The sequence below is a fragment of the Chroicocephalus ridibundus genome, chromosome 2, assembly GCF_963924245.1.
Source record: "Chroicocephalus ridibundus chromosome 2, bChrRid1.1, whole genome shotgun sequence".
Classification (NCBI taxonomy): Eukaryota; Metazoa; Chordata; class Aves; order Charadriiformes; family Laridae; genus Chroicocephalus; species Chroicocephalus ridibundus.
Window position 1 is genome coordinate 119,465,989 of NC_086285.1, and position 18,059 is coordinate 119,484,047.

An 18,059-nucleotide genomic window follows, 5' to 3' on the forward strand; every position below is an offset into this window, starting at 1 on the left:
GTGCACTGAGGATGAAAGAGCTGCCAAAAAACTTGGCAGTTTAAAAAGGTCTCCTTAGCTTTGTCTCCTCTGCTGAAACTCAGATAGTGGTGGCAAGTGCTATGAAAGGACAAGAATAATTGCTGACATGGCTGAAACTCCTGAAGAAGTAGAGAAGTGAGGAGCCACACGCAAATAAACTGGTGGCTCTGCTGTTCTGATTAAAGAGCTATGGGAGCAGCTGGGTATAATCAAAAAGCACCAGTACAAGCTATTGTTTCTTCAGTCTTGAAAAATACTTTGGTTTTGTTGCTAAGAGGAGGTCTATTCTTAGGCATTTCACAATGTGCGCTCATATCAATAAAGCAATCGGACAGCCACATCTAGAGTGCCAGCAGAGTACACTATATCAGATTTACCATGGTAAATGTCGTCATTGTGTCCACTGTTACATAAATAACAAAATACATACCTAGCAATGCAGCAGCCCTCAGTAAAACTTTTTTGTTGATTTTCTTCATGTTTACAAGAAAATGCCTTTTTTTTTTTTAAACATAAGTGATGGTGATGACGCTTGCAAGAGCTAGCTTAACTCCTCTACCGTAGGATAAATTTAACCTTCAATTTTCTCAAGATTCTTGACAAAAGCTACAATTCATATGTACTTCGTCAAATGAACCAAAATCTTAAAGGTGTTTTAACACAAAGGGCAGTTCAAACACTAGCTCAAAAGACTTTGAGGATACAAATGGGTTAGATGTCCAAAAAATTGAGACTGCCCTCCTTTGTCCATGACATAATGGCTACTGTAAGCAGCTGAGGTATTGAAACTAACATCTTCCGCTTATATGGGAATGAACAGATGGCAAGACGTTCACAAAAGGTCCTCAGCCTCAGAAATAATTTTATCCTGATCTGTCATACCCTGAATATGTTTATATTTCAGTTAACATTGAATGTTCCTATCTTTAAGTTCCTTTCTTTATGTGGACAACAAAAGAACAGGAATTCTGCACCTGCCTCATATCTGCTGTCTCTGGGATGTCTTCATATTTACTTTGTAATTGAAAGCTTTTTGCTTTAATGCAATTTTTTGTAAGTTTATATAAATGAAACTGTCATTAAAAAAAATCTCAGCACTGGACTCAACAATCGGTCTTCTGCAAATGATCAAGTCAACATGACATTCTCATGTAGAGTTCACCTGTTTAAAGTAAACTAGTTCCCTCACCCCAAGCAATGTGTAATGCTCATTAAATAGACTGGGGAGTTTGGCAACTTTGCTTCAAACACTTCTGGCAAGGGAACAGAATTCTAGCAAAAGGATCTGAGAAGGCCAAGCTATGATTTCTTGATCCTTAAAGTATTTCAGTTCTGCTGTTTATTATTACTCTCTGACTGTGAAAGATCTGTTCAAAATAAGTGAGAGGAATTTCCATGTAAGTTTCAGGTTCCACAAAATCATGCTTACACCTCCCCTCTGAAAAGTCAAAAATTGGCAAGACTTGAAATATTTTATTCGACTGCAATAGCTTCCCATACAGAAGAAAAAAACGCACCCATAAGAAAGGAGTTTCTTCCACATTCACTCAGCTCCTGCTGCTTCCTATCTTTTCCAAAAAGGTAGCCAACATTCCTTGTGGATGTCCCAGGCTGCTACAGTAGCTTTGTAATCAAGAATCATCTACAGAATCTTCTACTTAAAACATTCTGCTTCATAAGCCCAAAATGACTAAAATTCTTCTTTTAACTGGACTGACTGTATAAAAACAATACCACGAAAATTTTGCTTCTTGTATTAGATAGTCCTCTGACTGGCATTTTATAAACTAGTGCAAATCAATAATGAGCACAAAGTGGGGACCGAAAGTAAATCCAACAGTGGACTGCACTTTTTCGTTTTTTCTTCCTAACACCGTCTGCCTCAAAGTGTTTTGCTAGAAAAAGCACATGACAAAGTTATGCTAAAACTATCCAAAACTTAGATAAAACCTTTCTGCATATTATGGTCTCTTTATCTATTATATGATAGCATCCTTTTTTTCTAAAAGTACTGGCCTCTTTCAGGACACAGTAGGTATTATTCACTGAAAAGCTATTTCAATAATTTGTTTCCTCCTAATTGTTCATTGTGAGATGCTGTGCCTAGTCAAACACTGAAGACAGAATTATTAATTTACTCATGGGTTTTCTTATGGCGCTCATAACTAAAATGTCCAAATCTTCATAATGAATATACTTTCACAACACTTCTGTGAAATCAGATGGTATTATAATCTTACCATCAGATTCATTCCTCTACAGATGGGGAGCCCATGCAGGGAAAGATTAAGGTCAAAAACATCTACTCATTTTTAACAGCCAGCTTGAGATGCTAAGACCTTATCTTGCAGAATATTTAGCATTATATTTAGCTAGTGCTGTTATTTACTGACAGATATAGTAGGATCTCTCATTCTCAATATGGATCACTCCTTTATAAGAAACAACACATGCTTAAGGGTTCACAAATGCCTCCTGACAGCAATACTGAGGTTCAGAAAATTAGGGTTAGATGCTCTATTTACTGTTGGGTTTATGAGACATTTAAAAATTTTAAAGGGGTTAGGGTTAGGGCTAGGAGTTAGGGCACCATTAGGGTCAGGGCTAGGGTTGAAGAACGTAATTTTTCACCTCACTGTCAGAAACGGCCCTCCACTTCTGTGAAACTTTAGCAAAAAATCAGCCTTGAGGCAGACATTTAGAATGGAAAAAATCTCAGCCTAAAGGGTCAAAATTTGACAAAATTAGAATTACCCAATGTGAAAGCTTATCTTGGCCCTAGGTGCAGGCAACAGTATCAGCTCTTGTTCTAACTAGATATTTTGCTCTTGTTCTTGAACGTATAATTTGGTTAGATACTGCTTTGTTCTTTATTCCCCAAAGCCACTTCAGTACTATTATTTGTTCAGAACAGAAACCTTTTAAGTATCTTTCTGCCTAATTTCTAATGAGCAATTTTCAAGTTTGACAGAGTATTGAAAATACAGCAGGGGAATGAGGAAGAGTAAAGAACACTACTTTGAGATGGAACAATCACTAGTCCTAAATTGTAAGCCAGTCATACAAAGTAAGTTGTTTCCTGTAGAGCGACTCTGTGGATGGCTCCCTCACACATACTGCTGCATATTTATTGCTAACTCTCTGCAACTAAGAGATTTCAACTGAGCATGCACAGGACTTTTCTAAAGCATCTTACAACGTTTACAAAATTACTCGATTGTGTATTGCCCAGAATACACAGATAACTTGACAGTTCAGAGAGACAGTCAAAAATATTCCCACTTGTGAGAGTTTCCTCTGCTACGTGCCTATCTTTTGTTTCCTCTGCTGTTAAATTATAAGGAAAATGCCATTAACAATGTGGACAATGAAGGACTTGGACTTCCACTTTCACTACCGGGAAGAAAGCTGCAGAAACAGCTGCTTTTTCTTGACTCATTTTTGGTCTCTCATTAATTTAGTCTTTTGTCTGTTTTGTACGTTTCTGCGATATTCTGCAATAACCAAACTGATCAGTATGACCTGGTCTGCTCGTACACCTCAGGAACAAATAGTATCTACCTAACAAAGTGGAGCTTTGGTCTCCAATGACAGTACACTGCAATAAGAATCTGTGCCACCGAAGGATTATTTTTTCTACAGCGACCAGGATGCGAACCTTAGAAAAAGTGAAAAACACGTTTTCCTACAGCATCAGAAAAGAGATGAAAACCTTGACCCAAGTCATATCCTTCAGCAAATATATTGATAGAAGTTCATACTTGCTGTAAACGTGGCAGAAGCAATTTTTTAAAAAAATTCTGCAGTATGTCTTCTAACAGGTGGTATGTCCAGACCCAATGTAGTAGCAGACTTAACAGGTAAACTGAAAATACTGCTTCCTGACTTGTGAAGCACATTTGGAAGAACATGCAGTATACATACAATTTAATAATTTGGTCTGCTGTGACTCTAATGTAATATTTTAATTCCGCAATGTCCTTGGCACTTCAACAAGGACCATACTGTCAACAGGACACATCATCTGTTTATGCTATGTAGATATCCTAGATACCAAATTAGTTTTGGATTTTACTATATACACAAGGACATCTCCTGAAAACAGTAGGGAGTAACTGATTTGTTCCTGGAACTGAATTTTATTTCTTTAAGATTAACAGACATTCCACACTAAAACAGCATGCAGCAGAGAACAAAGATTAATTAGGTACAAAAATCTGAGGGCTACCTGACTTTAATTTTTCAGTTTACCCAAGAGACTGAAGAGTAGAGATGCATTTTATCAACTCGAGAAATAATAACACTTAGATAGAAGTGTTAAGTCTGAGAAAGATAAACAGTAGTTCAAACTTGTAACTAATGAAAACAGATCCACTCCTAGATTCTCACACAATACCCGAAAACAGTTCAATGTCTGCAAATAAATAAAAAGTCACTGACAGTGGGAGAAAGAGATGTAGAGTCCTCCAAACATGGCTACAAATGCATTTAGAGAAGGAAATCCAGGAGAAAAGACATTTAAGAATAGTCTGTACCTGAGATGTTTCCTTTTTACAGAAGTTACCAAGCACCTCGCTTACCTTGGTTTGGTTGCATGTTCATGTTTGGTCTGGGACCATAGTTGCCCATCGGCTGTCCCTGGCTCATAGTCATCTGATTCTGCACTGGCATGCTCTGTGAGGATGGCACTGAGTGATTATAGCCGCCCATTGATCCATGGCTACTTGAAGGCATGTTCATGGAACTGTTTGTCATATTGAGTTGGTTAGGTCCAGGTCCTTGCATAGGCATATGGTTAGGTCCTTCAGAAAGGCAAACGGACAAAAAAGGTTCTTCATTAAGTATCATAAATCAAGCAAATACAGTCATACTGAATCACAAAACTAAATAACGGTTATTAAATACAACTACATTAAAACAAAGATAAAACAGAGTTTGCTCATGACGTCCCAACTTAAATTATAAAAATAGTTAACAACAGTCAAAGTTCAGCTCCACTACGCAATACGTTTTCTTTTGTTGAGCAGCTGAAGCCACTAAAATAAAAGGGGAAAATATCATACAGCTCATCTTATATCCATATCATATGCAAAACTAGTCTTTTTAGTACTCACACAACGCACCCTGAATTTCAACATGAATTGCACAGTTATCAGTCTACCAGCCAGCTTGGTAGCCCTCTCACAGCTACACATAGAATTGTTACAATAGCTGTAACATTTCTGTTTATTCAAACAAACCATACTAGAGACTTTTCTGAAAGTAACAGTTAATACTTTTTTTCCAAAGTCAGGCAGTATTAACACTGACATGGTACAATACATGTAGAATAAAAGTGGATGAACATATATTTAACATTGTTTGAACATATAATCTATGGCCAATATTCTGCGACTGTATTTACAAATTACTAGGGTGGGAGATGATGACTGGAAGGACAGAAATCAAATTATCAGCTCACCTCTCATGCTTGCAAAGAATCAAAGGAAGAGCAACCTGTCTGGAAGGCCAACTACATCTCTTCACCCTTTATTTCCCCTCTTCTTGACAACACAGGTTAGAATTGGATTGTTCTCTGAGTTAAATCTACTCTCAATGGGTATTTTTAAAAGCATAAACATTACAATACCACCGGATCAGTTTACTCATTACTTTAGCTGGGATAAATGAGTAGCTACTAGGAGTAAAATTTGTAAGAGGTGTGACTAGATAATAAACCTGACCTGGACAAGCTCGAGAAATGGGCCCATGTGAACCTCATGAGGTTCAACAAGGCTAAGTGCATGGTCCTGCACCTGGACTGCTGGTATCAATACAGGCTGGGGAACAAGGGATTGAAAGCAGCCCTGCTGAGAAGGACCTGGGGGTACTGATGGATGAAAAGCTGGACGTGAGACGGCAATGTGCTTTCGCAGACCAGAAAGCCGGCTGTATCAAGAGAACCATGGCCAGCAGTTCAAGGGAGGTGATTCTGCCCCTCTACTCCGCTTTGGTGAGACCTCACCTGGAGTACTGCATCCAGCTCTGGAGCCCTCAGCAGAGGAAAGACATGGATCTGTTGAAGCGGGTCCAGAGGAGGGCCACAAAAGCAATCAGAGGGATGGAGCACCTCGCCTTTGAGGAAAGGCTGAGAGAGTTGGGGTTGTTCAGCCTGCAGAAGAGAAGGCTCTGGGGAGACCTTATTGCAGCCTTTCAGTACTTAAAGGGGGCCTACAGGAAAGATGGGGACAAACTTTTTAGTGGGGCCCACTGTGATAGGACAAGGGGTAATGGTTTTAAACTAAAAGAGGGAAGATCTAGACTAGATATAAGGAAGAAATTTTTTACAATGAGGGTGGTGAAACACTGGCACAAGTTGCCCAGAGAGGCGGTAGATGCCCCATCCCTGGAAACATTCAAGGGCAGGTTGGATGGGGCTCCGAATAACCTGATCTAGTGGCAGATGTCCCTGCACATTGCAGGGCAGGTTGGACTAGATGACCTTTAAAGGTCCCTTCCAACCCAAACCATTCTATGATTCCATGAAGTGAAAAAAGTAAGTGAAGTGCACGGATTATGCATATGACAAGCACACGACATGAAGAGTTTACGAAGATATGTGCAACCAGAGCATGTGACAGAGTAGGTCAACTGTAAACAAGGCAAGTGTTGATATACACAGAGTTCATCAAGAAGATACCACTGCTGCCAAACATGCCACAAGTGTTTTTTTAAGCCACAAAACACTAAGAAATACAGAAAACTTAGAAGAGGAACCTAGAAGAAACTATGTCAGTAGAGTTGTAGGAAGATAGTGATTTGGTTACAGATCTCCCTGTGCAAAAAAAAAAAAAAAAAAGAAAAAAAAGTATTTACTTTCTGTAAACAGCTCCCAAGTCCTGCCTTCACTAAAGAAATAGCTGCAGCAATCTAGGACAGGGTGAAGGCTAAAATAAGGACGTACAGAGTTGTACACAAGGTCACAGAGGCAATACCAACTGACCTGCAAACAAAAAGATGTGGAAGAAAAAGATAACAATTATCAAGGAACACAGCTACTAAAAGCCAACATGAAGGAACAGAGAACACACTTAAGAATATATTTATCCCCGTGCCCTTTTCAAGGCACCTTACTGAAATGAACAGGTAAGCATATTTTATCAAGGGAAGTGAAAAAGCTAAAAGGTATCATACACACAGTTCTCTGTTCCTGCAAAACAAGGTGAGCAGAGATTGCTGAATGGTACAAAGGCAGGCCCACCACAAATACAGAAAAAATAACTCAGTGAATAAGATTATGACCATGACAAAGAAATACAGATGCCTACACTGTCCCTTCTTCAATTCAACACTGCCTAACTCTGCAACACTGAGAAAAGAGAGACGGTTTAATTACGAAAAAATGAGATCATCTCTAACCATGATATCATCAATGTGTTAAAGTAAAGCTGAAGTGAAGAAAAGCTCCAGAATGTAGTGCCAAGCAACTCTATAGGACTGCTAGAAGACTAGTTTCTCATCTTCTCTCATAAGAAAAGGAAGACCACACAGGATTAGTGCCAGAAAGTCAGCCACTCCCAGGTCCTTTGTTACTTTTTTTTTTTAAAGGAAGAAATTGTCAATAGCAGATTTCAGAGAGCTACCGAAGCACACAGCGGAGTAAGTTTTTAAAAACTGGTAATGTTAAGAAGCAAAATGGGGAAGGCAAAAATCATCACAAGAGAAGCTGAAAAAATAAAACACCTTGTTTAAAAGGCTGGTTTACACTTCATGTCTAGGGTAGCACCAAAACAGGGAAAGTATTCGTAAGAAAAAGCTAGCACATGAAACGTCAGGCATGCATATGTTCTGAGGTCAAAATCAGGTAGTTTGTTAGTCAGAAGCTAGAAGACAAAGGAAAAGCCAAGATCATAGTATCAAAAAACCTTGCAAATGAAAAATAGTTAAGAACAAACTTTACAAATAATTTTTTTTATAGTTTTCCAAAATATTTCATGCAGTTCTCCTGCACATAAGAACACAACAGTTCACTATTTTTTCTATGTGAATGAATGAAATAGGAAGAGCAGAATATGAATGAAACACGAATGAACGAGACACAAAGTGCTTATCTGCCATTAAAAAAACTGCTTTAAATGCTATACTAATTACAAAAAGTTAGTGGAATAGGTATGTATCTAGACTATAAACAGAAATTCTTTTTTCCTCTTTGCCACTTATGGACAGTATCTTAGTTCTGAGAAGCTGTAAGCCAGCGTTAAGTGCATTTGAGACTACATTTGCAGCAAGGAAAGACAGACTTTGAGAGAACTTGTTGGTAATACACAAGCACCTGTTATTCAGAAAGGTGACCTACCAGTTCCAGGACAGAGGTCAGAGAACCCTATGGCAAATCTTACCTTTCTACATATGATAAAACAAGCTCAAGAAATCGGGAAGATAACCTGCCACCAGCACAACCCAGTTCATCATCTCCTTCCAAATCCAGGCTATCCTTACTTTGCATCACACAAACTCTCAGTTAATGTAACTCTTCAGACAGTAATTTTTCCAGGTAAAAGCCATAATTTGTCACAGGTACAGACAATACTCAATTCCACCACAGGCTGGAAAAGGTTCGTTGTAACTGTCTTCACTAGTAAGAGGATACAGACACTCATTTATCAGGGGATGCAATTAAGGGCCTCAGCAGCACTTCAGGTCCTTTATTAACCAGAACACAAGTATAAGAAAAATCATCCTTTGCCCTTTAGGCAATGGGAGAGCAGAACTTTAAATCAACTTGTGCCCTGACCATCACTAGGCTGTTCTTTTAATCCTCTCATCAACCCTTCCACCCATAGTCAGTCATGTGGAAGCCCCTGCTCAGACAAGGCCTTCCAGAAATCCTTAGCTGGTATTTTTAAGAGCCTGCATCTTATTTCTTCCAGACTGGTCAACTTATGTCTGTTGACCCTGGCCTCTTGGTTTGCACCTTAGTGACTTTATTCCTTTTGGACAGATCATCTCTTCAGATATTTAAGGTTTTGCATCTGACTTGTACTACAAAGTGTCTACGTAACTTTAGAGCAAGTGCCCTATAAACAGAAAGCAAATGCACACACTGCAGAAATGATTACGAATACATGCCTATGAAATACACAAAGGCTTGCATACAAGCAAACTAGCAAACACTTAAAGAAAACAATCATTCAGCTATCCACTTAACAAGATGATTCTGTTTCCCCTTCTCCAATGCCTAACTATGAAATGATTTTAGCATGCCTTTCTGATATTAAAGATGCCCTCATCTTAAGCTGTTTATCTTCACATCCTCAGAGACAACCTTAAACAGAGAAGAGAAGGAACAGACATTCAAAAAGAGGGAGTACGTTGGAAGAAAGGCTAAATTAAAGCTTAGTGGGAAACTGCATTTAAGTATCTGTCTAGGTGAATACCAAAACAAACCTATTTACCTATCACATATTTTCATAAGAGCTCTTTTCTTATTCTATCTAATTACAAAATATGTATGTTTAAGGAGTGACTTTTCTCCCCCGTGGCTCTGCAGTGAAGTCATTATGCTCACATTGTGACTTGGTAATCCTTCTCCTTGGAAAAGATCATTATAATAACAATAATATGATTACACTAGAGGGTCAAAGAGACTGATTTGTGAGAGGCAATGCTATTCTCCATGGGAGCTGATGGATCTTAGATGGATAGACGACTCCACAACCAGAATATCTCTGCCCTACTTAGGGAGCAGCATATATTGCTCTTTCCACTTCCAAATGCAAACCATGACCAACACACGTATGATGAAACTAACTTCTTCTCTAGATCTTTTATTACACTTCCTACACACAACCTCTGGAGGCTATTCAGCTACTCTTCTCAGAAAAGCTGTCGCTAACACCATCAGGTCCATTTTATCAGGATTTGCACAGAAATTAGAGACCACAGAAATCATTATTATATTAAGCTCTGCACAGTTATTTACTGTGTTTGTGGTCGTGGAGCTTATCTTTGTGACCACTGAGAGATGAATTTTCAAAGATTCTTTGACAGCAGTTTCTTTTCTTGGAAGAATCAATACCTTGAAGAGCTTTTGTATGAAAAGTTCCTCCATACAAAACAATGAAGGGGTCCTGAACAAAAGCAATCCTGGGAATGCAATTTTAAGCTGAAAGCCAATTCACATGAAATAGGCAGTATGACTTTATGAGAAGAAATTCTAGAAAACAGCCTCTATATAAAGAAGCTGGCTTTTCCAGGGCCTACTCCATTCTGATCTGACTGCTAAAGGGAATAGTTACCCCTAAGCCAGTACTGGTAGGCACAATGCGGAATTTTATCATCTTGTTTCACTGCTTTGTTTCTGACTTCCCAAGCACTTTTCTTTTTATTACAAAACAGGATGGCATAAAAACTGACTTAAAATTTACACCTAGAACAATAATCTGGAGGCCATTTCTTTACAAATCCCTTACGATTCAACACATCTTCAATAATAAAGAACACAGAGGATTAGTGGAAGCTGGATCACTTTCTGTATAAAAGAGGTTTTTATATTATTTTTTTTTTTTAACATTTACCCACATTTTAAACATCCCCTTTAAGATGTATCTATTTTATTCTTATCTAATTATTTAACTACGATGATTTCACATTATCTTTTTATGGAAGGATTTGTGTTCACTCAGCCACAGGCCAATACCTTTCCCCAATAAGCCTTCTAAAGCCAGCTGTACTGCATGGTTTCAAACAGACTAAATTTAGCCAGTTCTGTTCATCAGAGGAATGCTGTGTGTCAGCTACATCAAAGCCCAAGGGCAGCCTGATAAACACTGAATACAGGTCACGTAGCTCTGTAGCTAACAAACTCTAAGAGAGCTTGTACTCGGGGGCATTCAAAGCAGTTTTGTCATCAACAATCTAGTATCCCCTGAGCCCCCATGTCGTTTCGGTTGCCAGGCAACGCTGGTGTTAATGTCTTAGAGGAGAAAAACTTACCAGGCATCTGGCCGTTCATCTGGTTCTGCATGTGTGGTGCAGGAGGGCCCCCACCTACCATACCATCTGAAGACATGTTGTGGGAGCGCGGTGGTGGGGGAGGGCCGCTCTGACTCATCCCGCCTGGACCCATAGGCATATTCTGTGTGGGTGGCTGAAAGGAGACAGTTTAGTCAAACACGAGAAGCAGTTAGTCTGACAAATATACTATGTGTACATATGGTACAGCAGTTGCCTATATTGTTCAGCAGGGTATGAAAGAAAGCACCGGAACGCATTTCTTGCTCCTTCTGAGACGCTTAACTCCTCCCAATATTAATTTCGGCAAAACGTTTAATCTTTCAATCAATTTTACATGAGGTATTACGTGCACACAACACCACAGCACCTTCAAGCACCGCTTTAAAATGAAAAAAATACAAATCAATCCCTCATTAAAAAATTATATCTGAACAGTTTAAGATTGCTGGAGTGGCTCCCTCACACACACGCAAAAGCTTTCCTTCAAAGCAACATTTGGGGAACGGGAAAAGAACTCCTCCATTATAACTCTCTCACATCAACAATTTGTTGCCATTAACAGACCTTGCACCGGGACAGAACAGGTACAGCAAGAGATAAAAGCCTCTCAATGCTCGTAGACGAGCAAAAAATTTGCACCTGGGTGTGGTAAAGCATTTGCGATCTCTTCCCCCCTCTCCCCCGAAGCGCTGAAGGCCTAGTTCGTAATTCCGTGCCAAACACCCCCTACAGACTGGAAGCACATTACTGCTGGCCTCCAAAGGTCCAGAGACAGCTGCCTAGAAAGGATGTTTTTGGCAAATTTCCTAATGAAATTGTGAGGAAAATAACTGAATAACCTTGAGAGTTCAAAGAGGGAGAGCAAGGAAAACAGTACGTACAAGGGGGAATTTACTATAGGTTCTACTCAGGGCAATGTAAGGAGATGCAGAAACTGCTAGTAGCCAGCTCGTTTTCCTATTAAAAACACCTGTGAGACTGTACGATCCTCCTCACATACCTTAGCCAAATGCTTTCAGGGAAACAAAAAAAAAAAAAAAATCATCTCTGGGAGAGTGAACACCTCAGTCGCTGGCTTTTGCAGACCCTCTGAAAGGCCGTAACTTCATGCAAAACCTGTCCTGTGAGACAACCACGCATGTATTTTTCAACACTTCACAGAAACAACCAAGGGGGTGACCCCTAAGTTCCTGCCCAACCCAGTCCCCCTTAACATCTACAACTACTCATCAAGAGTTTCACAAAAGATATGACATAATACAGTAGAAAAGAGTAAGTCTTTCCAAACGAGCGTAAGGTGGGACGAGCGTAAAGCCCTTTCTGGCCTTGGAGAAGGCAACACCAGGGTAATACAGACACACATGCATTTGCTTGCCAGGGGGACAGGAGGAACAGTACTAATTTATTTTCTCAAAATTTCTTTAAATACATCAAAAGCATGTATTATTTTCCCTGCAATATTTAAAAAAATTCCTCAAGAAATTAGTGAAGAGCTTTTTTAGCAGTAGGAAGGAAGGAGATGAAGGAAAAGGCAAGCAAGTAGACGGCTTCTCTTACTAAATTTCTTTCATTCCTCCACAATGAGGAATTACACAAAGAATAACCTTTTATAAGCAAGTTTATTCCTCATCCTATAGCAGAAGTGGTAGATGGTGGAAAAGGCAAGAGTGAGAAGCATCTCTTCTCTCTGAACAGTGCGAGTGGAATGCTGCTCCGTTTTGCTTGATCCTCCTCCATTACTAAGCAACCAAAGCAAGGACACCTCAGCAAAGTCTTCCTTCCCTTCACCTTTGGAAGCCCACTATCATCCTACTTTTGCATCTAACAGAAATCATCTAAAACTGATGTAAAGAGAAATAAACAAACCAAAAACCCCAAAGAGACTATTTTTAATTTTTATTTAGAAAGTAATTTTTGGAATACCAGCAAAACCAACACACTTGGTATCTCCACATGAGCAGCTAGAGCTCAGAGCATTACAACAGTCCCACATCAGCAAACAAAGCAAAGCCAAAAACCATCCAAGTTTAAATGTTTTCAGAATTAAAATGAACTTCTTGGATTCCACATATAAATCATTAGTAAACTCACTGTTCACACAACATACTGATAATGGAAAATACTATAAAGTACTGAAAAATTTTAGATCATACATAGGTTTTAGCTATCCTGCAGGTGTTACTGCACAAACATGGGCATACCCTTATGCATGGAAAGATGGACAAAAAAACCTCCAAAGATTATTTGAGACAAAACTATATATTCCAACTCTGAAATTTATTCTGGAAGTTTTCAAAACATCCATTGTTTGACATTAAGACATACGCTGCAATTATTAAAAAAAAAAAAAAAAACAGTGTTGAGAGTGCAAACATTCAAGGACAGGAAAAAAAAAGTATTAAGGATTTAAAAAATCCCATTAGATACAAAAACCTGCAAGAGACTTCACAAACCACGGGGAATTGAGAGAACTGAGGGAGTAATTAAAAACACCCAGAAAGGTACTACCAGGAAATAATTTAGCAAGAGCAGCTTCTGGATATGGAAAAAGCCCAAAGACCTGTGTGAACCCATTTCAGATTCTTAAAAATAATGCACGAAAAAGGTCCATGTTGAAAACAAATTCAATCTTTCATTAAAATAAACTACCCCATAAGACGACTAGAAGGTAGGTGAACACTGTACCTCTTTTTATAAAAAATAGTAAGATCAATTCCAAGAATCATAAATCTGTGAGCCTTGCTCCCCAAGCTACAAGTAAACTGATGAATGTAATTAGAGTACTTGAAAACTCCAAGGATGATAAAGCTAAAGATGAGTTAGTAGAGTGTCAATATAGGGAAGTCATATCTTTCTAATCTATTAGAAATTTTCAAATATATAAATTAAACCACTTAGCTGCATATTTAATAAAAACTTCTTTATACAAGTTTTTTGACAAAACTTTTGGGAAAAATATGTTGTTCAGGGGTATACACTTTCACTGATCAGAAACTGCCCAAAGGGAAGAAATACAAAATAACCTTACATGAAGTTCAGAAAATAAAGGAACATATAGAGGTCCCCTGAAAGTATTTGTTAGTACACGTCAACATTTGAAGACGTAACATTAATTACTGAAAACTGAAGAAGAAAAAATAAGCAGAGTGGTGCCAGGTGAAATTCAACATGGCTAAATATACAGCAATTACACTGAACGTTGAACCGCTCTTTCTTCAGAAAGAAGAAACTTCTATTGCAACTTACACATAAAAAAAAAAAATTGAACATCACACAGACAGTTTGGTGGAAAAAAATTTAAAAAAAACATAAAAAAATATTCAAAATACCCATGTTCCCTTTCTGATTACCTGCAGTACTTGGATATATCAAAAGGGAGGTACAATATCCAAGAAAAAAAAATGCCATGGTATTTGTGATCATGATACATGTTCAGTTTGAGGAAAGGAATCACAAAAAGATACTGTAAAATCAGAAGGATTCCAAAGACAAGCAACCAATGATTCAAGACTTTGAATGTCTTTCATCTGAAATAAATCAAAAAGGACAGATTTTTTTTTTTTTAAACATTGAAAGGAAATGAACATAAGAGGATATGACAGAAATACAATTTAATGTATGATACATACAAAAAGTAGATCATCCAATTTATGCTTTAACAACAAAGGAAACCCCAGAAGAATAGTCAATAAATTGAGGAATCACATTAAACGTACAAGACACCACATAAATCACATAAACGTGAGGAATTCATCAACGTGAGACACTAGAAGAAAGTTTAAGTAAGATTCAGAGATAATCACACATACATATGCACAATCAAAACAATTATATTATATAGGATTTTTTAGAAGTGTTATAAGCCTCCATGTCAGGGTCATAAACCAATCACTATCTGATAGTAATTACAAAGAAATGTCTCCTGCAGATATAATTACTCCCTAGTGAAATTCCTCCAGAGTACACTGGCTGCAGTCGGAAGAAAACAAGAAAAAAATGTTTTCAAATGGCAATTTTCCTATTTCTATCAGAGTTGATCCAGGCTTTTACAGGTGACAAATTTGTTTTAAATCATCTTGAATTAAAAAACAAAACAAAGAAAAAAAAACTCTATAGAACCTGGGTCATTTAACTTTTTTTGTTCTTTACAGAAGTTAAGGAAATTGACTACCTCCAGTAACATGCACTATGCATGATAAAGACCTTCTAAAATACAAAGTGACTACACGGTGTTCAAAAGCCAGATAATAAGAAAAGGAAAAAGAACCCCCCCCAACCTTTGTGACAGGAAACTTACCCACCATGAACCCTACCCATTCAGCCTAGAGGAGAAGGGTGAATTGACATCCAAATGTAGTTAGGTTAACAGAACCAAAGGAAAGCCTACTTTCCTCTTTCTGCTGGATGACTGACAGAAAGGAATGGAAATTAAAAATCACTGCTGATTTTATTCTAATTGTAAAGTAGAAAATACTAAATATTTTACTATCAGTAAAAAGTATATTAAAGAATTAGAAGTAAGATGTCAGACATGGCTTCAGTTGCTAAATGCTAATTTTTGGCTCACTTAACCCAACACACAGATTACAATTTATAGCCGCTATAAGCATTTAAAATTTATCAGAGCATGGAGGAAAACAAACAAACAAACTTATTTTGTCCAGCTCTGGAAAACTGAACTGGAAAGAGACTGAAACTGACCTGCAGTTGTAACCAAAAAGAGACAAGAAAAAAACCCATTAAATTTTAACTGACAACTTTCAGCAAACAAAATCCTACTAAACTCAAAAGTTATTTGAAAGCATACACTTAAAATAATAGTCAAACTGCATACTTTTTTTAGAAGATTTTCTTTTAAATAATAAATTAGATAAAATGAAGACAGCAAACAATAAACGCTGCCATGGTGCAATTGTACACCTGGAACTTTCATCTATCATCTCTTATCTGCCCTATCAGATTTTTCTTACCATCAATAGCAGGTTGAAAGATTTGTTTATGGAACATTTATTCTTATAAAAACTGAGGTGGAATACCAACTCAGTCATCAATAAAATGTAAGAGACAGGAAATACTATTAAGTACACTAACACACAGTATTGCTAATCAATACAAATAGCAACAGATATTTAAAATACACGATCAAAAATACAATTTTCTTGAAAATCTCCCAGAGTAACAATTAAAAGCTACGTGGAACACAAACATAAAAGCCTTCTGATCTTTCTAAGAGAAGCTCTAATGCAGGATTTAATCAGTCATCTTTGTTTTCAGTTCTCAAATACCATTTTCTGCAAAGCAAAATATCCCATCCCAGGAGGTACCCTGCCCTGCGAATATCACATTGCTAATATCACAGCACCTGTCCCAGTCTCAGAGAACAGTACTCTGTTGATAAGTGGTGATGGCACCTGCAGAGTACTTACTGAGGTGTCAGACTGGGAAATAAGATCATAAAGGAATACATTTTTGAGATTTGAAAGAGGCAAGATTTATTTAACTGGGTTATGCTCTTCTTCTACAAGGTGCAGAGTATTCTAGTACTGCGAGTGCCTTAAAAGAAAAAATAACAAACCTACATCAGTTCTCAGCAAGTGTAATATTTGGGGGTAGGGAGGATTTCTACATGAAAAGCATTTACAATTGTGTCTAAATAGTGAAGTTAATTACATTTGTAATTTGTGTTCTCTCTGTTGGAGTACTAGTTGTGACACTAGCAGTAAGGAATTCTAAACTTAGAATGACAACCAGTTTCTAAATCTCGATTTACTTTGGTATCCTCAATAATCAGACTTAATATTTGTATAAAAAAAAAAAAGAGTTAAAATAGCACATAATGGAATACTTAAACACTTTGCTTAAACCGGAATCTTTAACTGTTTCAAACTGCATGTATCACTGTATAAAGATATTCCACTGTACAAATATTCTTTAGCATCTTTTAAACAACCAGAAAATTTAACCCTAAAATACTTAACATCCACGTAGCAATAGCTCTTTTGATACTTAAAAGATAAACACACAAAATTCTTACCTCTATATAACTAGAAATTATTTAAATCAAAAGTATGAATTCAGATGGTTTTATTTTAAATGACCAGGAATAAGTTAACTACGGACATTAATTTGGGGAACACTGAGCTATAGAAACAAGACAACTTCAGAGGTACTCTGTAATTCCCCCCATAAAATGCAGTTCCTATCTGTCCTCAAAAAGCAGGAGCTTCCTGCTCCACAGCTGTTTACCTCCTGCCTCTTTGGCTTTTAAGATGGTTTAATGCCTGGTCCAATATGTACAGCTTTTGCTTGCATATAGCAACCAAAGAGAATACTTCCACTTCTATTTCAGCTAGAAGGTCTTACATAAACTCAATTAAAGGAGAAAGAATCCTGCAGAACTCTCAGAGTATTTCACCGGGGAAAGAGCAAAATCATAGAGGCAAAAGGATTCGGTACCTCTGTTACCAGACTGCCTGGTGCAGCTCTCAGCAAACTGCTTGGGGTTGAAAGAGGTATTTATTGTGTAGATACTGTACTACAGAGAGGCAAATCACACCTTCAAGTATGAAAGAATTACACTTTAGAGCATACTTCTGATTCAAATCGGCTGCTATTTTTACTGATTTCTAAGTCAGCCACAGAAGTTAGCAGGCAACAGAAGTAGTTTTTTGTGTACGGTGCACTAGCTCCCCATGTGGACACACCTGATTAGCAATACATGCAAAGTAGCTGACAGAAGGTAGAGTGATCCTCTTATTTAAAGTGGAGTACATTAGTGTTCTATGAATTCACTCCTAACATGCTAACAACTTAAATTCCCGTATTCTGATTATTTTTATTTTTAGTGTAATTGCTGGCTTATGAAGCTCCCTCCAGCGGCCCTCCGTTTCCTAATACTACCCTTTCAGTTGTGCCAACACAGCCATTTACATAGCCCTGCAGTTAATCTGAACTAATCCAGCATGAAAATATCCCCCTTTCCACCTAATTAATCTGGACTGATTCTCCAGATTGGTTCATCATACAACAACTTCAAAACATCA

The 18,059-nt window shown here is 37.8% G+C and overlaps 1 protein-coding gene across 3 annotated transcripts in view; it reads right to left on the minus strand.

Moving 5' to 3' along the window:
- SS18 (SS18 subunit of BAF chromatin remodeling complex) overlaps positions 1-18,059 on the minus strand; it is a 43,286-nt gene that overhangs the window by 13,951 nt on the left and 11,276 nt on the right. For all 3 annotated transcript variants that reach the window (XM_063326748.1, XM_063326750.1, XM_063326749.1), the window contains exons 4-5: positions 10,996-11,149; positions 4,602-4,823 (exon numbers count right to left, since the gene is read on the minus strand). In XM_063326748.1, the coding sequence (XP_063182818.1) occupies positions 4,602-4,823; positions 10,996-11,149 (376 nt within the window). The remainder of the gene's footprint in view (positions 1-4,601; positions 4,824-10,995; positions 11,150-18,059) is intronic.